This window comes from Malus sylvestris, chromosome 14 (genome assembly GCF_916048215.2).
Source record: "Malus sylvestris chromosome 14, drMalSylv7.2, whole genome shotgun sequence".
In the NCBI taxonomy this organism is placed as follows: Eukaryota; Viridiplantae; Streptophyta; class Magnoliopsida; order Rosales; family Rosaceae; genus Malus; species Malus sylvestris.
In genome coordinates, this window is record NC_062273.1 from 1,709,866 (window position 1) to 1,732,084 (window position 22,219).

Genomic DNA, 22,219 nt, shown 5'->3' on the forward strand with positions numbered 1-22,219 from the left:
ATTAGGAATAAATATATTAATTGGCTAATTAACATAATAAAAGGAATGTTTTTGGGAGGTTATGGAATGAATAAAATAAATAGCTAATTGATTAGCTAAAAAAGGGAAAATGAGGTAAAACATATGGAATGAAATAGGTTTTGGGAGTTACCTTGTAGAAGGGATTTGATGAGTTAGGTTTTGAATTGTTACCTATTTTGGGCACTTTTGATTTAGTTGAAGGATGATTGCCCGCTGCTCGAGCATAGGAATCCCGTTGTACCTTAAGGGTATTTTTTCCTCTTTTGTCCAAAGATCCATGTGTCGCCTTGTGATTATTTTTGGCTTCACACTGTTGGGGGGAGGAGGATGAGGAACGAAAGGCTGTGGGGGGAGGATGAGGAACGAAAGGCTGTTGGAGGGGTGGGTGAAGGGTAAATACTTTCGTGATTCTCTATAGGGTAAATTACATAATACCCCATCAGGTTTGAGATCTATTACAACCTCATGCAACATCTGTAAAACATTTTACTTTCATACCTCACGTATTATTTTATTTCAAAATAATACCTCCGTTACATTTTCCATCCATTGATTTGTTAAGCGCTGACGTGACTGCCACATTTGTGCGACGTGGCAAAAAAATATTTTTTTAATTTTTTTTTAAAAACCTACATCTTCTAAATAAAAATTAAAAAACAAAAAAAGGAAAAACCCAAAACAAAACCCGCAACCCCCAAACCTCAGACTCACCTCTCTAGGCTCCCTTTCCCAGCATCTCCAAAACCCAGCAACCAACCTTATCCCCCCTCCCCCGCGGAAACCCAACAAACTCCCCCCCCCACGGCAGACCCACACCTGTAAAACATTTTACTTTCATACCTCACGTATTATTTTATTTCAAAATAATACCTCCGTTACATTTTCCATCCATTGATTCGTTAAGCGCTGACGTGGCTGCCATATTTGTGCCATGTGGCAAATTTTTTTTTTTTTTAATTTAAAAAAAAAAACCTAAATCTTCTAAATAAAAATTAAAAAAAAAAAAGAGGAAAAACCCAAAACAAAACCCGCAACCCCCAAACCTCAGACTTACCTCTCTAGGCCCCATTTCCCAGCACCTCTAAAACCCAGCAACCAACCTTATCCCCCCTTCCCCCACGGAAACCCAGCAAACTCCCCCCCCCCCACGACAGACCCACACCCTCCCCACACGACCCACCTCACTCACCCACCCTCTTCCCTCCTCTACACACCCCGCTCTTTAAATCCACACCCATTCCTCCCATTTTCACCTCACAAACCCGGCGATGACGGCGTAGACTGGATCTGAGTTTTTTTATTCTTTTTTTTTCTAGGTTGCAGGTAGGGAGAAGAAGATGAAGATGGGGGAGAAGAGAGGGGAGGATGAGGGGGAAGACGAACTATGGGTTTTTTTTTTTTTTTTTTGGGTTGCAGGGGAAAAAGATGAAGATGGGGGAAAAGAAAGGAGGAAGAGGGGGGAAGGACGTGCTTCTGCGTGGGTCGTGGGGAGATAAGGTTTCTGGGTTTGGGGGTTTTTTAAAAACCACCATGGTGAGGTATGAATCTGTGAGGGGGGCTTTCGAATTGATGGGAAAGGGGGAAAGGAAAAGGATTGTTTGGAGGATGGAATCGGAAATGTATTTGGTTTTTTTTTTTTTTTTTAATTTTTATTTAGAAGATTTAGGTTTTTTTTTAGATTAAAATTTTATTTTTTACCACATGGCACACATTTGGCAGCCATGTGGCACAAATGTGGCAGCCACATCAATGCTTAATGGATTAATGGATGGAAAATGTAACGGAGGTATTATTTTGAAATAAAATAGGACGTGAGGTATGAAAGTGAAATATTTTTAAAATGTTGTATGGGGTTGTAATAAACCTTAAACCTGAGGGGGTATTATGTAATTTACCCTTCTTTATAACCAAATCCAATCAAATAAATCACCTTTCTATAGTCATAGAACCCAAATAAAAAGTTCCTTTTTGTGATGCTACTTTTAGGTGAATATTTTTGTTATTTTCACCTAGGTTACATTTTTAATGGTATCTAATAATTCAATTCTTAGTTAAATTGTCGTCGTAAAATGCTGTAATAGTCGTAATATAGTCATAGTCTTTTGGCCCATGCACACAGTAAGTTGGATACAGTTATCACCTTCGATTTAGGGTTGAAGCCGAACCAACAGGATCCTCTTCGGATCCTTTTGGTTAGAATCCTGGGGATCCATAAATCATGTTCGTTCATCTTACATCCTGCGGCCATTTTTTGTTAGGTACTGTTTGTATTTAATTTTAAATAAAAATATTTAAAATGATTTATGATCACCCGATGTATGATAAGCCGACATGATTTAGGGATTCCCAGGATCCTCACAAAGAGGATCCATCGAGGAGCCGGATTCAAAGATGAAAGCTATGGAAGGCGTCAAATTGCGTAGGGAGTGACGATGGTGGAGTTACCATTATCTTTTTTTGTAATGAAGAATCTTGTATGTATTCCTACTATGGGTTTAGCGGGTATATGGCTCTCGGATGTTTAGAGGATGTGCATCGACGACATTAATTAAACCTTGTATTTTGTTAATGTCTAATAATTTCCAGGAATTATCTTGGAGTTTGGTTTTAATTTCTCTCTTTACGCAAGTTTGCTAGTTTGATTGCTCACTGGATAAGAGGTGTTTAATTTTAATTTTTGTTTGGGTAAATAGCCAAAATGATCCCTGAGATTTGCATAACTCATCACTTTGGTCCCTAACATTTCAAATCAATAAAAGTGGTCCCTGAGATTGTCCATCATCCTTCATTTTGGTCATTCCGTTAAAAACTCCATTAAGTGTCTCGGAACTCTTGGCCAGAAGTTTGGGCAATTTTCAAAGCTTCATAACTCAATCGTTTCTTAACCAAATTCGACCGATAATATATCAAAATGAAGATAAGAAAGTTTAGAAAAATATTTTACCTATTTGGAAGCCCAATGGTTACTGGAGATGGCCGGAAAATAGCCTCAAAGTTGACTGGTCCGAGGGAAAGCTGGAAAACTCGCCGGAAACTGGGTAAACTTTAAATGTTCATAACATCTTCAATACTAAACGAAATCAAGTGATTCAAAACTGAAAATCATACTTCTCGACGATACGAAGAGAATGGTACCTCTTTCGATGGCTAACTCGCCGTGGTTTGGCCAGAAAACATTTCGAAAATGGTCATCGACCAAACCACTTTTGAGCTGTTTTCCGGCCAAACCACATGAGTTAGCCATCGAAAAAGGTATCATTCTCTTCGTCTCGTCGAGAAGTATGATTTTCGTTTTTGAATCACTTGATTTCATTTAGTATTGAAGAAGTTATAAACGTTTAAAGTTTACCCAGTTTCCGACGAGTTTTCCAGTTTTTCCCTCGGACCAGTCAACTTTGAGGCTATTTTCCGGCCATCTCCGGCAACCATTGGGCTTCCAAATATGTATAATCTCATTCTACACTTTCCTATCTTCATTTTGATATATTATCAGTCGAATTTGATTAAGAAACGATTGAGTTATGAAGCTTTGAAAATTGTCCAAACTTCCAATCAAGAGCTCCGGGACACTTAACGGAATGATCAAAATGATGGATGGTGGACAATCTCAGGGACCACTTTTATTGATTTGAAATGTTAGGGACCAAAGTGATGAGTTATGCAAATTTCAGAGACCATTTTGGCTATTTAGCCTTTTTGTTTTGGCATGCTACCTCTTTTGGATCTACGGGTGAAAGATGGAGCTATTAAATTTGCTGAATCTACATTACTTGGTGTTCTAAAACCGTGACAGTAATTAAATAATGCGAGTGATCTATGGACATTAGACTTCCTGTCCAATATATGATTTGAGATTTTGTTCTCACATGCTTAACGCCACATCATCACCAATCTATTTTGCACTCAGTACATCACATGACATGCTTTACCAAATAACTCCTATTTTTTTTTCCATTAGTGGGTCGCTCTAGTAATAAAGTAATTTCATGGAACGCAAAGTACAACACATACATGATCTCTTTCAGCCCTGGTTTGGTACTAAGGTGATTCTGAAAAAAGTGGCTATCAAAAAAAGCTGGGAGCTTTTTTATATTTCGTAAACATTCAGCTTCAGCTTTTTTTCACAGTTTTGGGTGAAAAAAGCCAAAAACACAAAGCTACAAAACTCAGCTTTGAAAAACCAGCTTTTTTTTCATATCTGTTTTACATAAAAGTTTATCAAATACATAATACTGCTTTTTTTTTTCAAAAGCACTTTTACAAAAAAGTTTACCAAACATTCTGCTGCTTTATTTCACAGCTGCTTATTCTCACAACACAACAGAAGCAGTTTTTTTTCAAAGCATAGCAATATCAAACCAATCCTCAGTCCGGCCATTTATGGCTTTATGTGACTCACTGTCTCTCTCTCTAACAAAAGTCACTTTCTTGGCCTTCGTTTTCAAGAAGGAAGATTTTCTCCTCTCTTCTTTTGTGGTCTCTCTCATTTCCTCTCCTCCTACTTGAACAGTTACGGTTAAATCACATCAAAATTTTATATTAATTTTTTTTATAGAGACAATAAGACAAAAAAAAAATGTAAGAGAAGAGAGAAAGGGGGATGAAAATAGCAGGAGAGAGAATCCTACCCCCATTTTCAGTTCAACTACAAAAATGGACTTCAAATCTGCTCAATTGTGTCGTGGTGGCTTCTCATAAATATTACGGAATGTTCACATGTTCATGTTATGAAAGGAACGATCCTCACATATACATAGCCTTTTGACCGAATCACGTTCGCCTGTTAAATTCCCTGAATTCTTGAGCGGACTTCCAACCGCTCTATAATTTCTAATATACAAGACAATAGCTCGATGCAACAACCAAATCTTTTCAGGAATTTCTGTGCTATTTAAGCAACAAAGTTTCTAGTTTACAAGCTTGGCATGTGCAGAAAAGACAGACAATACGACAGTAACGAACACAGCTATAAACCTATGCTTAAGAATGGCGATAATGTGAAGATCGCGTTCCTTAAAACGCTGAAAATGTGATGGAAACAAGAGGGGTGCCAGTGTCCGAATTGTTCAGGCAAAAACTTCAAACAAATTATATCATTACAATTGATGCACCTGAACAATTTATCAGCTCTACAGTTCTACACTAGCTCATAGGATCCAATTCATCCGTTGTTTATGCGCTTTTACCAAATTTTGCTATCAAATAGATACTTTATTATAAGTATAGTATATGACAATGTAAGTATGTACCCCAGATTTGAAACTAGTTTGTCAACGCATCTGTATCGAGGACTATTTTCATAGAGGGGAGCACAACTGCAGCCACTGGTCTTTCGGCCATACCACCACCTTCATCAATGGTCAGTTTGAGGCCTTCAATGTTAAGTTTCGCGTGATGACCACTTACGACAATAGTTGGTTTCTCTGTCAGTTACTATCAGGACCACAACACCGAATATCTATTGATTCCAGTTGCATTTCATTGTATGTTGTATATCAAATCTCAGTTAACCCACAAAAGATGAAGTCTTTATTGAGAACTAACGAACATAAGAAATACAAAAATCATCGGACAATAAACAACGAACGTTTCAGTAGAAAGGATTGCTCATATTAAGAGGTGGAAAGCCATTTCCTTTGGTATATCCCATACATTTTTCCTCCCACTCAGAGCCTCTATCTTAGGCACCCGGGTGTCTTTGGCTTTCAAAAACGCCAACTGCTGCTTGACATCTTTATCTTTCTCTAAACCAGCATGCACAACAATCAATCTACAGTGTTTGATTCGATCTGCAGTCTCTATGCAGACATTATCCTGGAAAAAACGCACATCATCAAGACCAACTAAGCTTCAGCATTAGGTCATACAGTTCTCAACTACTGCATTCCGCTCCAGCACACACAAAAAGAATGGGAGAGTGAACCAATTGAAATTTAAAGGTTTTTTCTCACATTTTAGTAAATTTTACACCCCCGGCTCCAGTGTTCATCCAAAAAAAAAAAAAGATAGGAAATAGAACAGGCCTCACCTCTTCATGGACCCAAACCATATCAGAAAGAAACCTCTTGTGTTTGTCAGGAATAGCCTTAACCAAATCTGCCCATAACAATCATTCTTTCAACACAGAAAACTACAGAACAAAGCTACAACATTGAATTTGCAAATAAAGCACACGGACCAGTCCGAGTATAAACATTGTAAGTATATGACACTAGGTGACCAAATCACTGAATACTAACAAGTTCTTTTTTGACAAAGACCATATTCTAAACTATTCTAAACTATGGGAAGGGGGACTTGCGTTTGAGTGCAAAGGGCGGGAACATTGCCCTAGAAAACTGCCCTAACCCACGTTTGCGAATAATAATAAATTAATAACATAATGGTACATCCATAATGACAAAAGAACTTAACAAAATGATCAAATCAACAAACAATCCATAACAAAATGGATTAAATCAACAAACAATCCAAAACAAAAATCCAAAATCAGCAAACAAAAAATCCATGAATCTCACACACAAATCCAGCAAAATTGAAACACATACCAGCAGAACCATGTGGGACCCCATAGGATTCAAATGTGGGCCCAGCATCATAAATCGACCCTTTGTACTCCGCCCCTTTTGCTGCATTAAACTTGGCCTTGATCTTCCCACCCCATCTCCTGCCCTGCAAGTGCATTCTCTCGTACCCATCTCCCTTAAACCAACCTTCTCTCTCCTCGCTATCCGCATACTCCTTCCACACCTCGGAAAACTCCGACCCGTCGGGAGGCGGCGGCAGGACGCCCACGAAGGCGGCGATGGCCAGGTCGTGGTTACCGGAGAGGAAGAAGTGCTTCTGATTCGGATATCTGGTGGGAAGGGAGCTGAGAAAGTCGATGACTTTCCTGGTGTCCGGGCCGCGGTCGCAGTAATCCCCGAGGAAAATGATGAGGGCGGTGGAGAAATCTGATGGGTCGATGGCGGATTGGAGATTGGACCAGAGATTCTGGAGCTTGGTGTGGAAGCCATGGGTGTCGCCGATGCAGGACACCACTCTGGGTTTTGCTTTTGGGTCTGACATTGAATCTCTGTGCAGATTTGTGCGGAAAGTTTGAGTCTTGACTCTTGAGAGCCTGGGGATTATATATGTTGGGTGTTCGTGGCTGTCATTTACCGCCGGTTGTGTAATTTTTCTGGTTTGAACGTCTCACACAGTTTACGTGATGTTATTACAAATTTGCAATGTCATATTGACATTCGATTACATTGGAAGTGAATTGATAATATTCCTTGATGTAACGATTGTCGTACTTAAAAGTTTATTTGTTCATCGACCATATTACTCATAAAATTACGTCATAAGGTTAATAAATGTGATACATGTAATATTATTTGTTAGTCATAGAGTCATAGACTTTGCCAGTTATGCAAGTGAGTCATAGCATAACAAAAAAGATGCACGTAAAATCTAATCGTTTACTAAAAATGAAACTTGTCTACGTAACGTTCATATCACACCACTCACAATAATCATGACATTCCAACTCGTTCAGAAATTGCATTTTTGGATAAACCCTAATTAAACACTCCTCCACCAGAAACTAGAAAACTAACACAAATTACAAAAACTAATACTCTCCCCAAGACTTTCTAATATGATGCAGTAGTATTGAAAGTTGGTTCTTTCTCTATCTCCTTTGGAAGTTGAGGAACTTGATGCCATAGGCAAACACAAAGAAGAAAAGAAGAACCCAGCCGACGTGTGCGGCGGCGACGGCCGGAAGGAAGTCATACTCAAAACCAAGGTCATCTTTGAGGAACTTCTTCAATGGCATGGTGCCATATCCAGGCAGGATAAGGTCAGCATTCTTGTCACCCACTTGGGATGTTACAAGGCCATAAAGTGTCCAGGCCACAGGGGAAGCCCAGTAGTACCACCTCCACCATATTGGTATTTGCTGCAAACACAATAGAAATTCAAAGTTAATTTTTGAACTATGGGCTTTCATGTAGTGAGGTTAAAAGAAAGGAATTTGCATCGACCGCATACTTAGGGCTAGTTTGGGATTGTTTTCGTAAGAAGCATTTCTACTTATAAACAGTTTTGTTAGGAGTGCTTCTCCAGAAAACGTTTCTATGAGTCTAGAAGCTAAGTTGTTCTACCAAATGCAGTTAGAACAATGTTTGATAGTCAGAAATGCTTTTATCTCTTCTAGAAACAATCCCAAATAGGCCCTTAATTTTGATATGACGTACCGGTCTTGGAATGAGGAATCCGGAAAACAAGTTCCAGAAACTGAGGAAGAAGGACATGACAATGGCAGCAATCTGGTGGCCCGGAGTCAGTGCAACCACCATCATACCGTACATCGTGAAGTAGATGAAGCACATTAGGATATAGTAGTAGAACCAAAGGAATTTTTCGACTTTCCACTCGAATCCAATCATGGAGTAGAGAAGAAGTGTATATATAAATGTTTGGATTGCAACATAGATTGTCTCTATAGCCACCTGTAAAAAAAGGGGGGATAAGTTGTCAATCAAGTAATATGATGTGTGCCAAAAGGTCTCTAACAATTTGTCAATTTTATACATCACCTGAGCAAATGCATAAGGCAGTTCAGAATACATTCCGGCAGCTCTTTCACGGTAGAAAACTGTTCTTTCAATGGCAACAACAGATTGGACCGCAGAAGCATTCGTGGCTCCAAGAAAAAGCACAGCAGCATACATAGCTCCCAAAAGGTTCATCAGATCTTGCTGTTGTGCTCTGTTACAAGAAAAAATTCGTTCATAATAAATAGAGATGCCAATAACATGATTTCGTCAATTTTGCAGTTAAAAAACCAGAGCTTACGTCTGCTGTCCCTTCTGCCAGAAGATAAGACCGAATAAGACACCGATGACAATGGTCATAAAGAATCGGATGGCATTGTACTGAGGATTTCTCCAATAAGACCAATGCATTTTCCAGAAACAAGCTTTGCACTGAACCGGGAAAGGTTGAGAGAATTTGGTTGGAAAGTAGAGATCTTTGGACCCGGGAGCTGGTGTACTAAGCTCTTTGATAAGCTCCTGGTTCTTCCTAAAAGAACATCAAGAGGAAGAGTGAGAATCATAAAACTAGAAATCATAGCTTACACGAGAAAGATATTACGACACTTACTGGTAAAGCGAGGAGTTTTGGTAAACGTCTGCAAAGTCCACATCAAGTTGAGTCTCAACTGCAGGAGCAGTGACCTCAAGCATCCATGTAGCAGGATTGTAACCATCCTTGATCTTGGGCACACCCGGGATGGCCTGTGGAGGTTAAAGATACAAGTCCAGACCGCATTAAAATCACAGGAAATGACTTCCACACATGCATTTTCTTCTTCTGCATAACTAGTTTATTTTGGCATTTGATTCTCCTTTGATTTATTCAATGTAAGACGAGAAATAAACAGGGCTCGTGCGGAAATCACTTCTCTAAAATTACTAGTGAAGGACGTACAAGAAATAAGAAGTGAAAGGAAAACTCACTTCAAAATATTCTACAAGCTTGTGAGAGTGGCGGCCGAGGGGTCCAGCATAAATGACTTGCCCTCCACGTTTCATCAAGAGTAACTCGTCGAAAGATTCAAAAATATCTATGCTTGGCTGGTGAATTGTGCAGACAACAGTTCTGCCTGTGTCCACCGTGTTTCTCACAGTACGCATGACAATAGCAGCAGCTCTGGCATCGAGACCAGATGTCGGTTCATCCATGAAAATAATAGAGGGGTTAGCAACCAGCTCCACAGCTATGGTTAGTCTCTTCCGTTGTTCTGTTGAAAGACCATCTAGTCCCGGGAGGCCAACGAGAGAATTTCTTATTGGATTAAGCTCAACCAAATCCATGACTTCTTCAACAAACATCTGTATCACCATTAAAAAGAAGATTGAAAATAAGATTTCAAGATTAAATTGAAAATACGATTTAAAGTCTTGATAAGAAAGATTCCAGTGCAGCATACCTTTCGTGTTTGTGTATTGACATCAGAAGCAAGACGGAGCCAGGCTGAATACACGAGAGATTCATAGACAGTAACATGCGGGGAATGGATGTCATTCTGTTCACAATAACCGCTGACACGAGCAAATGTTTCTTGGTTCTTTGGATAACCAGATATGTTAATGGTTCCTTCGATATATCCACCAGTCTTTCTACCTGCCAGGACGTCCATAAGAGTTGTCTTTCCAGCACCACTAACACCTACAAGCGCTGTCAATATTCCTGGTCTAAAAGCACCACTGACATCTCGTAGTAATTGAAGGCGATCTTCTTCAACTCCATGAGTCTTCATTTCCTGAAATCAGTAACCAAAACGAGTATATTTCTTGATCGAAATGAGTATGTGAAGCATCAGGAATAAAATGTCTGAAATTAACGACTTACATGGGGCATATCCACAAAGTAGTTCACATGGTTAAACGCAAGCGAAAGGGGTTGGAAGGGCAAAACCATTCCTTTCTTTGGTGTATGATCCGAAGCACCAGCAATTTCTGAAGAACTTTTCACTGTCATTATTTCACTTAATGACTTCCTTCTCTTTCCTTCACTTTTGTCATCAGCTATGACAGCTTTCGAATCCCCGAGAGCTGATGTTGGTTCCCCGAAAAAGAAAATGAGGGGTGGGTCAGCTCCGGAACTTCATTTCCGTTAACAAAAGAGAGTAAAGCTCCAAAGTGAGATGAACTTACGGTTCAGAAAAGTCAATGCTGCAACGAACAAGATGTTGAAGAGAAGAGAAAAACCAAATAGTGCTCCAACACATATCCAAAACCAGTATTCATCTGTGAAGAATCCTCTAGACTTGAGAAGGACTTTCCCGACTGTAGTTGCGTTAATTCTTGGATCTGTATTTGGCTGCAAACGAAGATGAGAATTGATTAGATGAACGTGTTTTTATGGAACGAAAAATCATGAACTGAAGACAATCAAACCACAGAGAGATCTTACCGCGCTCCATCTTTTGTCAAGGAATTCATTCATGACGATCGCATTCTGTCCGTACATCATAGGAGAAATGTAGTAGCCCCATAGCATCCAAGGCTCAAGGTCATCTGCATTCATAAGAAGGATAGCTTAGAAAGTGAACAATCATAAATAATCTGAAATTTTCAGGAAACTTAGAACAAATTTAAACATGCGTTAGCTTGGTTTAACTACATTAACACGAGAAGGTCAGATATAAGATCGATTACTTACTTTTGGCAACAATAAATCCTCCCAGGACAAATACCATTAGCAAGGTAAAGGTACCGAGCGTGTTAGCAACAACTTGTGTTCTTCCAAGTGCAGCAATGAACCGAAAGAGGGACAGAGCCATCTGATGTATGCCAAAGAATGCCAAGAACTGTTTGAAAAATCTGGAACAATGAAGAAAAAATCGTGTGAGTTGGTGTTCTGGAAGGTATAAATTTATAAGATGGAAACTGAAAAATGTGACCACTACTATTTACCTGCTAGCAGATGGAGCAAATCCAATGGTGTAATAGGTAAGAATGATCCAAATCCCTGATTCCACGAATGAAAGTGGGATCCTGAGGACCCAAATTGGTAATCCAAAAGCCCACGCAGGATAAAACAAGAAATCCCTCTGCTTATAGAAAACAGGAAGTCTGAAAACAGTCATTGCCAGTTCCGCCATACCATTAAACATCACATTAATCAGACTGAAGAACAACGCTCCGAAAAATTTTCCTCCATTTTGTACTGTGCCCACAGGCATTTCTGTTCTAAGGAACACAGTGAAGGCAATCAAAGACATGATTGTAATCTGTGTGGTCTTGAATATGTACACGAACGAATTCCGCTTCATTAGCAGCCACTCCCTCGAAAAACATGCCTTGAACAATTCCCAGTTTGAAATGCCATACTTCTCTGTGACCAATGCAGCCGGATGAGCTCTGGACTTGTCGTAAGGAACCCTGAGATCAGCTACAAGTTGTTGGCCACTCTGAAAAGAGCTGAAGGCCTCCACGAACTCAGGAACCGAGATATATCTGTAGGGCTGGCTTTTTTTTAACCAATATTGTTCTTGGTCCTTCTTGGATGTCACCTCTTGCAAAAAATCGGCAACTCCTTTCCTCTCTGGGCACTTGAATCCCACATGTTCAAAGAACTCGAGGACACTCTCGCGTGGACCTTGGTACACGATCTGCCCTTCCGAAAGCAGTATTAGGTCATCGAAGAGCTCAAATGTCTCCGGCGCGGGCTGCAGAAGAGAGATGACCATGGTAACATCCATTATGTGAACCAATTGCCGCATGTATCTGCATATCTGAAAAGTTGTGGAACTGTCTAACCCTGTTGATATCTCATCCATCAGAAGAACCTTTGCTGGTCCTACCAACATCTCCCCTGCACATTGTTCAAGCAATTAGTCCCTAAACCATAATTATAAGAAGATTTGATGAACAAAATTAACAACATGGTGTGAAAAAATATACCCGTGGTCACGCGCTTTTTCTGGCCACCGGAAATACCCCTTCTCATATCATCACCAACCATGATATCAGCACAGATGTCCAATCCAAGTATCTGTCAAAATTTCTATACTAATTAGTCAGATTTTCCAAGAATCATAAACCAAAAGAGAATTAAGGGACATAAATAAACAGGGGCTCGCAGAAAACGTTTGTCTTAAAAAATGAAGGCAATTACGAACCTTGAGAACATAATCTGTGACCAAACTAGTCTTCTGGCCTGAGACTGAGGTGGCTTTCATGAATGCATCAATCTCGGGGTCAGGCTTGATTCCGGCTTCTTTCTCTCTTCTTGAGAGTTCAGCCAGCATTTGGTATCTAGTTCCGACACCCAAACATCGTCCCGAGAAATCCAACGTCTCTCTCACTGTCATTTCCCCATAGTGAAGATCATGCTGACTAATGTAAGCACATGTTCTTTTAGGAACAAACTCATTCAGTTCATGGCCACAATATGTGATTTTCCCAGAAATCTGATCACCATATTCTAAGTAATCAATAACAAAGCCTAATTATACAAACTAATTAAACTATTTAGAGAGAGAGAGAGAGAGAGAGAGAGAGAGAGAGAGAGGATCTCACTCTTAGATCATCATCAAGCTTTCCTGCAAGTGCTAGTAACAAGGTTGTTTTGCCTGCACCTGGAGGACCCAAAAGTAGGGTCATCCTGGAAAATTATCATATCAGTAAACTGTCGAGAGCATTCACCCATGCACCTGAGGTCTGGAGTTCAATCTCCGATCCCCAAAACATAACTACATAGTTGATGAAATGAAAGGACAAATCAAAATTACATACCTATATAGAAAACAACAGATTACCCAAAAAAACTGAAACATATTTTTTTCTTTTTGAAATCTGCAAATCAACCACCAATTCCTTACAGTAATTGGAAAAGAAAAGGACTTGTAATCTCATACCTGGAAGGTCTGACAATTCCACTGACATCTGTAAGTATCTGGATCTTTCTCTTTTTTGATGGAGCAAGCTTAATTAATCCCAGAACACTCTGCATCCCACAAAACAAACATCTTGAAAAATCATTAAAAATTGAAAGAAAGTTACAAATTTAAGAAGAAAAAATATTTCTTTCATAAACTAGTCTTAAAAAAATGGAAAATCTGAAGAAATCAAACCTCAATAGTGTTTAAGGTAGCATTAAGCAGAGTAGGCAGTGCTCTGCTCCCAACATACACATCTCCTTCGATCGACAAATTCTCATATCGAACTTCAATCTTCGGAATTTCAATCCCCACTCTACAAAATTCACAAAAGTAACAAAAACCCAAATAAAAAAAACATTAAAAAGATCATTAAAAGGGCAAAAGATTATCATTCTTTTAAGGAGAACAAACACTTGGGTTTTGAAGACAAAGTTGAGTAGAGTTGAGTAGGGCATTGTGACCGCCCATGCACTCGAGTTTCAATCCCGTCCGCAAATTAGAGTAGTTCAGAATATCGTTTTTTTCAAAAAGAAAAGAAAGAAAGAGTCTCAAACCTATCAGTTCTGTCTCTAAGTCTTCTCAAAAACTTTTCGTTATCATCTTCCACAACCTTCAGTATACTCTCCATCAACTGCTTCTTGTCCTGCATTCCCAACCTCGTCACGTCCACCTCATCAGTCACCACCTTTCCGCTATCCAGCACCTGCCTCAGCATCCCTCTTTTCAACCTGTCATACGTCGGCAGCCGTTCGATCGCCGCCCACCGCAGCTCCTCCTCCTCGTCCTGCCGCCCGCTCCTGTTGAACACATCCGGTGGTGCCTGCCACACTTCCCGGAAACTCGTGGACGCCCAGCTCCGCTTGCTCCCCGACCCCCAGCTCCTCTGGCTCGTCGACCGAGCCAGATCGTCCCCCGCCAAAGCCGCCGCCATTTGTTCTAATTCAGCACAGCTTTTGCTTCTGAGTATTGGCCACCTTTGTTAGGACAACCGTGTCAAAGGTAGCATGTGTGACAGACACTACTTTTTAGCAACGACAACCGTGAAGTCGTTGTATTAACTGAACTGTGCGGTTCTTTCGGATACTATAGCAAACTCAGATGCTTATCTTTGGCCGAAACTAACTCAGGGGGCTTACAGAAATAGTTGGTGGTGGTGCGACTAAATCATCGTCGGCAAAACGGGGTGCCACGGTGGTGCACTGACTCTGGCCGCCGTAAAAGAGAGTAAGAGAGTGCTTTTAGGAGATTTTGGCGAGGGTCTCAATTTCATATGCAGCAGCAGGGGATTTCACACGCACGGCAGCTTTGAATTTAGGAATCTTCATGTAATTGGCGCTGATGTGACCTGATGCTGACTGTTTATATTTATTTAATTTTTTGGGTATACAAACCCAGATTGAGTAGATATTTTTTAATGGCAGGAAACACAGACGGACACTATTAATATAAACGAAAACTAATGAAAAGTTCAAAAAAAAAATTTCTTTTAATGAAAAGTCATTTTTAAAGGTATAGTGAACAGTATCAGTTAAAGGTAAAAATGTGATTTTTCGTTAAAAATGAACAATACCATGAATGTTTTATTAAAATTCTCATAGTATAATATAATTGATTAGAAATTTGAAAATAAAAATTACAATCAATTGATTATGACATTAGATGTAGAGTCGTATTTTTAATAAAAAAAAATCGATATTAAAGAGAAAATTCGAACTCAAAATCTCAATAATATTTTTAACTAACTCAGCTATAAGTGTTTTAGAGGTTTGGTGTTTGGGTGTAGTATATGTGGGTTGTTTTAACGTGCGTTTGTAACACTGCTTCTACAGCTCACTTTTAACTCACTGCCTTTTTTTTTTTTTAATTGCTACCCATTGTTTTGTTTTTTTTTATGTTATTTTACAAGAGTGTATGTTTTGTTACTTTTTTATCCCAAAAAATAAACAAGAGTGGATGCTCGGGTGCATTTCATGACAAGTAGATAGAGCAATTAGCAAGTTTCAACACCTAATTAACCCAACACTGAAATTAATTATCACAGGTTGGTCTAGTGGTTGAGGATGAATTCTAAATTTGTATTTCATATGACACGTTATGTGTCGTTATCTGGCGTTGTGAATCACACGCTGGTAATTAGAAGAAGACTGAAATGTCTCTATGAGTTTTTATAATCCTCGAAAAAGTGCACTGTCGTGCTAGTCCCTTTTTATAAAATAAAAAAATACTGCAATTCAGTCTTTAGGTTAAGAACTGTGTAAAAACTAAAAAGTTGTATCGCATTGTTTATTTATCGTTTTTCTTTGTTGTATAACTTATATTGGAGAAAAACGAACCTAGACTCTGAACTTATTGTAATCCTGTTGGCTGGTTACAACACTTGTCCTCTTCACTTGAACTAACCTCAGGAACTTAAAAGGCAGGTAATCGAACTTCAAGTCGTGTAGCAAAGGAAAAACCAAAAGACAATCTTTTCTTAGAATTAAAGCACAAATTGATACTTGGTCGCAGCAAGTTGGAAGTAGGGTCTTGTTCTTTTCGTGGATTAAAAGATATCTAAAACTTTGAATCCAGATCCTCGCCAAATCTTTTTTGTGAGGATCCCGAAGATTCGTGAATCGTGTCTATTCATCGTACATTATACGGTCATAAATCATTTTAATATTTTTATTTAAAGTTAAATACAAACAGTATCTGACAAAAACTAATCGCATGATGTATGATGAATAGATACATTTCACGGATCCCCATGATCCTCACCAAAAAGGATCCGAAGAGGATCCTGTTGGTGAAACTTTGAGAAACAGTACAACCCAATAATTTGATAAGATATACGGACTGTTTTGTGTGGTATTGGCAAATTGGTGGTGCACAGCAAATATTAGGTAATTCAAGGAATTGTTATTTTAAAATTAATAACAATTAGAAAATGATTTTTAGAGCTCCAAAATAATCATCATGTGTTTCTCTATATTTTCTGTATGGGACAAGAAGTTCAGTATAAAATTGTTTCTTAGGTCACACTATAAGAGATATATTTATCAACTCCTAGGAAAAACGAGTGTTACAAATATTTAAATTTGATATTTTGTGGAATATTGCGCAAGTCCTGAAATTTATGATACAAACGAAAATTAAATTAAATTAATCTAAACTACGTATGAAAATAAAAATTTAAACTTAAATGCAGGGAAAAAAGTACACAATTTTAAGCAATTTGAATAAATATGCGTCGACAAAAGTGTATACGTATGATCTTGAAATGGATTGACACTTAGCTAGTGATGTTGGTTTGGATCGAATCTGCCAGATGATATATATCTACCTTCTAGAAGCACACAATATACGGTGAAGTATTATGGCTGGACCTTCTAGAATAACGTACACATGGAAAACTATTTTTAGCGTGATTATCAAGTCTTTGTTCGAGTTTAACAAGGGAACTTTAACGAAAATTTTTTGATACTGTTCATTTTAATGAAAAATCATATTTTTACACTAAAAAGTCAATCCTAGTATTATTCACTTTACCATTTATTTTGTCCTTATCGTTAAAACTTAAAATTTTCAAGTCATTTTCATTAGTTTTCCTAAACTTCTTTTTTTATTTAGTCAAAAATGTAAAGTTAATAGAAGAGATTTTTTTTTTACTTCTTGTGCACTGTGTATTGTGCCAATCGTATGGGGTATGCTATAAAAATAGGATATTTCGTATACATTGGTTGTGTTAATATTGTGTCGACGAATAAAATAGTGTCAATTTAGTAAGCATCGAATAACTTTGTTTGACGCAACGTAATATACGATAGAAGGATCGACAAATATCGTCTAATTCCAAGAACACAAACTAAAATCCATGAGTAATTCAAAATTATCTAGAAAATAAATAAAATATTTAACTTTTATTCATAAATATAAATAATACAATTACATTAGTTGGTTTTGTTTATACCATATTTAGGGCCTCCGTATTTAGACCTCGTATAAATACTCGGGGGACTCAAATGTAATTATGCAATAAGGGAAGGGGCAAATATGTAATAAGTGAGGAGTCCTTATTCTATAAAATGACTCCTCATCCTCACAATTAGGGGGAGGCCATTTTCTTAAGGCTCCTTCATCCTCTCAAAGCCTCCTCACATCCCCTAAGCTCTAAGCTCTCTCTCCCTCTTCAACAGAGAAATATAATACAATCAGTGTGGACGTAGCCCAAACCTTGGGGTGAACCACGATAACTCTTGTGTCATTTACATTTTATGCAGATTCACGGTCGGATTTACGTTGTTCCAAGACCATCTGGTTTTGTGCATCAACATTTGGCGCCGTCTGTGGGAATCGACACGAAAAGTTGTGTCGGTTCTCTTTCAATTTTTCACCTCCGTCATGAATCTGCACAACTCAAGAGCCCAAAACCTCACTTTTGGATTTTTTTCCAGAAAACCATCCATCTCTCTCTCTGGGTTTTATTTATTGGTGTTGTACTTGGTGAATTTATGAAAAAGTCGCTCACAAGCAGCGGCTCTCTGATTCCCATCAAATCTGCCTTCCTCCAAGGCCAGTCTCTCGGAAACCCACCCACACAAAACACCAATTAAACCTCATACTTGTTATCACCTCACCACTTCGAAACCAGAAAGAAGAAGAGAAGGAGAAATGGCAACCACCACTACACTCGCAGAAGTGAGCTTCTCCACCCCAAGGGCGGTGTTGTCAAAAGCAACAGAGGCACTGATGACATTTCAGTCACTCAACATCCCCACCTGGAGAAGCTACTCTTCCATTAGCCGCTGCATGACCTTGGTAAGGCCAGTAAGCGCAGCACCGGTTAAACTGTCGGAAAAGGTGGCGGAAAGCATCAAGATCGCCGAAGAGAAGTGCTCAGACGACCCGGAAAACGGGGAGTGCGTAGTGGCGTGGGACAAGGTGGAGGAGCTGAGCGCTGCCGCCAGCCACAAACGTGCCAACGAGGAAAGTTCCGACCCCTTAGAGACATTATGTAAGGATAACCCTGAAACCGACGAGTGTCGTACTTACAACAACTAATGGGTGGATCTCAATCTGCCTATGCCTTAGCCTGGCTTTGAGACGCCCCGGCGACGCCGTCAGTCCCCACACGAGGTTAGGGAGAGAGATTTTTGAGATGGAGGAGCAGACCGCACAAGTGTGATGCAGCGTTCAGCTCGCCCCTTCGCTCGCTGATCCTTGGCCGGGCCTGACCCGAGTCGGGCACAATGACTCGGTGGCGCACTACCACTCCTCGTCACCGAACCCGAACTCTCCAAGCTCTGACCCGCTCCATGACCCGATTCACGTTCCCGACAGTTACTTATTGATCGGATCATATTTATATATATTTTTACTTCGAATTCACTCGTCTTTTCTTGGTTAGTTCCTTATATTTTTGAGCTATTTACGTTATTTTTGTGTTTATATGATCTGTTATGCAAATTTACCCTTTATTGTCACATGATAATACTAATTTACATTTTATAAACAATGTTTGTCCCTCTCATTATTATGATGTTTGCAAAGGAAGAGAAGAAAGAAGAATAAAATAAAGGGAATCCAAGAGAGGAGTGCGGGAGACAGCGTGACACGCGGGGAGGACAGCAAGTCAAAGTGGACAGCACGCTGGGGGAGTCAAAGCAAGAAAAAGAAGGCAGAAAACTGGAAGAGGGACACGGCATAATTAAAAGGAAGGAATCCAAACATGGGCAGCGGCATAAAATAAAAAGGCAGGAAGCTGCCTTAGCAGCTGATAAGGCGTGAGGAAAAGAAAAGCTAGAAAAGATGCTGCCTTGGCAGCTGGCAGCTAGGGCAGCAGAAGGAAAGAAAAGACGGGATCCAAGGAAATAATAGAAGAAGGGGATGTGGAAAGTCCACGCGTGGGATATAGGTCAGCAGCAGAAAGAAAAAGAAAAGGGAGAGACGCGGGGGGGAATTGGTGGAAGGCAGAGGGCTGCCCTTTGGGCAGCGTGAAGCTGCGGAGAGAAAACGAGAGGAGAGAGGGTCCAGACGAGGTGCTGCCTTTGGGCAGCGAGAGGGGTTGACGCGGGTAGACTGACGGAAAGGAAAATAGAATAGAGGGCAGGTTTGAAAAGAAGCTGGGCGTGAGAAGGGAGTGACGGACGCAAGGCAGTGTGACACGGGGGGGGGGAAGCTGCCATTTGGCAGCGTGAACTGAAGAGAATGACTGACAGCAGCGGGCAGTTGGAAGGGCAGCATGAGCTGGATAAGACACGGGAAAGCGAGGAAGACGGAAAGAGACTGCGCCAGGAGGACTGATCAGCACGAACGCAGCAGATCATCTTCTTTCGGTTTAATCTTTTCAAACTTCTATTTTATTTCTTTTTTTTAATAATGTGTAAATAAGTTTATTTTGGCTAAAGGTTAATTCAAAGCCATGAATATATTTGTAATATGAATTGATTACCTTCAGTTGTGATTTCTGAGTTGTGATTTAATTTGCTTAACTGTTTGATTGATAACTTATTTTTGTATGTCGATTAAGGATGCATACTTAATTTACATGCATGAATTTGATGCTAGAATATAAGTGAATTTCACATAATCGTTATGAACTTATATTCACAAGTAGTGAAGGTTGTTATCCACAATCGTGTTAAGTAAATTCTTGGCATAAGTTTCATGCAAATCATAGTAACGAGTGCCTCGTCAATGCTTATGTTTTTCATAGAACTTAATGATTCTTGCTTGTATCTCTATTATGCAATTCATGTAGGGAACTTGTAGGGAATGTTTTGGGTTGTCGTATGCAATCATCCAACCCAATAACTTGTGGAAAAACTGAGGGTTAAAAAAGTGCTGTTCACGGTTAATCTGGAGTATTGAAATTCACAATTTATTGAAAGAACAACTGAAAATCAATTTAGGTTGCTTATGTGTCATGTGTGGAGAAGAACCCTCTAGCTAGTCCGTCATTTATCATTTTACCTTAATTTTATGTTTTTGTCAATTCTGTAATTTAATTAAGTTTAATTTACTTTTCATCAAAACCAAACACCCATCCATTATTAAATTATATTATTTAGTTAGTTTTCTTTATTGTTAGTCTTTTAATTTAATTTCCGTCAATTTCAGTTCCTAGTGTTTAATTTAATTGTTTTCATTATTTTGAGTCATTTTAAGTGTGTTTCGAGTTATTAGAGTTTTTAGCCTAGTTTTGTGTCCTTGAGTCTTATTTAATATTTTTAAATTAATTTAGAATAGATTAGCAATCCCTCCTAATCCCCGGCCTAGAACGATACCCTACTTACATCTATACTACAATTGTCAAAAAGAGGGTTTAATTTGTGTGTCAAGTAATTCTCACATCACTTATCCGACGAGTTGATGAGTTGCAGAATGTGAAATGGTTTGGTGCTGTTTCGGTGGGAATACTTGCTCATTCAGATAATACAGATGAATCGTCTGAGTCCACAGTTCAGAAAAAGGAAGAAGGGGAGAACCTGTCAATGCCAGTTTAAGGTCCTGCTTGTAACTCTTCCAATAAGTTGATTGGTTGGCACACCTTTAACACCTTGCCCTATGTGGGAAAGAGTGCAAATTACATTGATGATTGAGCACCTGTACTACCCAATAAGCTGGAGTGGGCTGGGTTTGTATTGAATTCACGGTTGCTTTGAAGTGAAGCTGAAGATAAACCATAGTGGGTTAATGATCTAGATAGTATTGGTGGGGCTGATGAGCTGATAGTAAGCCCTTTATTCTTGTTGAATGACTTGTCTTTGGTTGAGCCACTTGGAAATTGTGGGCGCCAAGTTTTGCTCTGGTGGCTCCGTGTTGAAGCTCGTTTCAATAGTAAATTTCCCCCCAGCATTTTAATCGTCCAGCTGCTTTTGAAAACTGTGTAAAGAAAAAGTGGTGCAGTCATGGAGGGGTCATGTGCTCACAAAGAAGAAAAGCAAAAGCACTGACAGAAGCAATGATATTATCATTCACGGAATGCGCCATTCAAATCTTGAAGTTGGAGAGAGATCCAGTTCATCCAACCGAGTCGACAAGAAAAAAGAAAGCAAAAGTAAAGAAAGAAAAAGGTGTTAGTGGAATTGTAAACAATTCCACAAAGAAGTGGAAGACACGGCAAAAGAAAAAGAAAATAGATGTCTGGAGAAAAAGCAAAAAGGAAAAGCAAATTAGAAGGAAAACGACAGAAGCAATATCCAAATTCCAACACCTGTGCTTTTTCTCTCCCTCTTACGCACTCTCACACGGTCACACGCTCAAAACAAAGCCATCCCCCCTGCCACCCCAACCGCATTAAACGCAGCACTCAAAAGAAACCACCTGAATCATTTTGTCGTTTTTCTTTCCAAATATTTCGATCAACTGCCCATGGCTTCTACCAGAGAGAGCCTGTTATCAGAACCCGAAAATCGCTAGTCCGCCGCTGCAATCGTAGTCCAACCGTCGTCCCCTTGCTACCCTCCGGGTGGGACCCCCACCTCCGGAGCTCAGTGTCGAATCGGGATCGGATGAGAAACTGGGGAGGAAGGAATGGTGTCGCGGAACTCAACTCTGCTGAAAATCACTTACGAAGTGTTGAGATGGATGGCGTTCGTGAGTTGGTCCGTCAGCTTCTACCCGCAAGTCATCTTGAATTTCCGTCGTACAAAAGCAGTACTTCAAAAAGTACGGCGAGAAACAGATGATACATGTTGCAGCAAATGACGTCGTTTTCTCTTGTCATGCTGTTTTACTGACGGCATTTACCCTTTACCAAATAGCAATCTATGAACG

General features: G+C 39.5%; 3 protein-coding genes and 1 pseudogene across 4 annotated transcripts; 2 read left to right on the forward strand and 2 right to left on the reverse strand.

Annotated features, from left to right (window-relative positions):
• Window positions 1-5,460: 5,460 nt before the first annotated feature.
• On the reverse strand, window positions 5,461-7,376 carry LOC126599497 (tyrosine-protein phosphatase RLPH2-like). Its single transcript, XM_050265881.1, has 3 exons — window positions 6,570-7,376; window positions 6,050-6,117; window positions 5,461-5,835 (listed from the first exon to the last, which is right to left on the reverse strand). Exons 1-3 carry the CDS (start codon window positions 7,087-7,089, stop codon window positions 5,629-5,631), a joined length of 795 nt encoding a protein of 264 aa, XP_050121838.1. The 5' UTR covers window positions 7,090-7,376; the 3' UTR covers window positions 5,461-5,628.
• Window positions 7,377-7,464: 88 nt separating this feature from the next.
• On the reverse strand, window positions 7,465-14,806 carry LOC126599495 (pleiotropic drug resistance protein 2-like). Of its 2 annotated transcripts, XM_050265879.1 has the most exons (18): window positions 14,017-14,805; window positions 13,655-13,775; window positions 13,439-13,527; window positions 13,101-13,185; window positions 12,701-12,991; window positions 12,483-12,573; window positions 11,493-12,393; window positions 11,239-11,399; window positions 10,990-11,093; window positions 10,731-10,896; window positions 10,426-10,628; window positions 10,004-10,336; window positions 9,531-9,905; window positions 9,175-9,308; window positions 8,866-9,093; window positions 8,607-8,778; window positions 8,265-8,519; window positions 7,465-7,966 (listed from the first exon to the last, which is right to left on the reverse strand). In XM_050265879.1, exons 1-18 carry the CDS (start codon window positions 14,391-14,393, stop codon window positions 7,697-7,699), a joined length of 4,356 nt encoding a protein of 1,451 aa, XP_050121836.1. In that variant the 5' UTR covers window positions 14,394-14,805; the 3' UTR covers window positions 7,465-7,696. The 2 variants fall into 2 exon arrangements, with proteins under 2 accessions (XP_050121836.1, XP_050121835.1); XM_050265878.1 differs by having other exon boundaries at window positions 8,265-8,778; window positions 14,017-14,806.
• Window positions 14,807-18,097: 3,291 nt separating this feature from the next.
• LOC126598445 (calvin cycle protein CP12-1, chloroplastic-like) lies at window positions 18,098-18,502 on the forward strand. Its single transcript, XM_050264811.1, has one exon. It carries the CDS (start codon window positions 18,113-18,115, stop codon window positions 18,500-18,502), a length of 390 nt encoding a protein of 129 aa, XP_050120768.1. The 5' UTR covers window positions 18,098-18,112.
• A 1,180-nt stretch (window positions 18,503-19,682) lies between these two features.
• LOC126600369 (beta-1,4-xylosyltransferase IRX14-like) lies at window positions 19,683-21,333 on the forward strand (annotated as a pseudogene).
• Window positions 21,334-22,219: the final 886 nt, after the last annotated feature.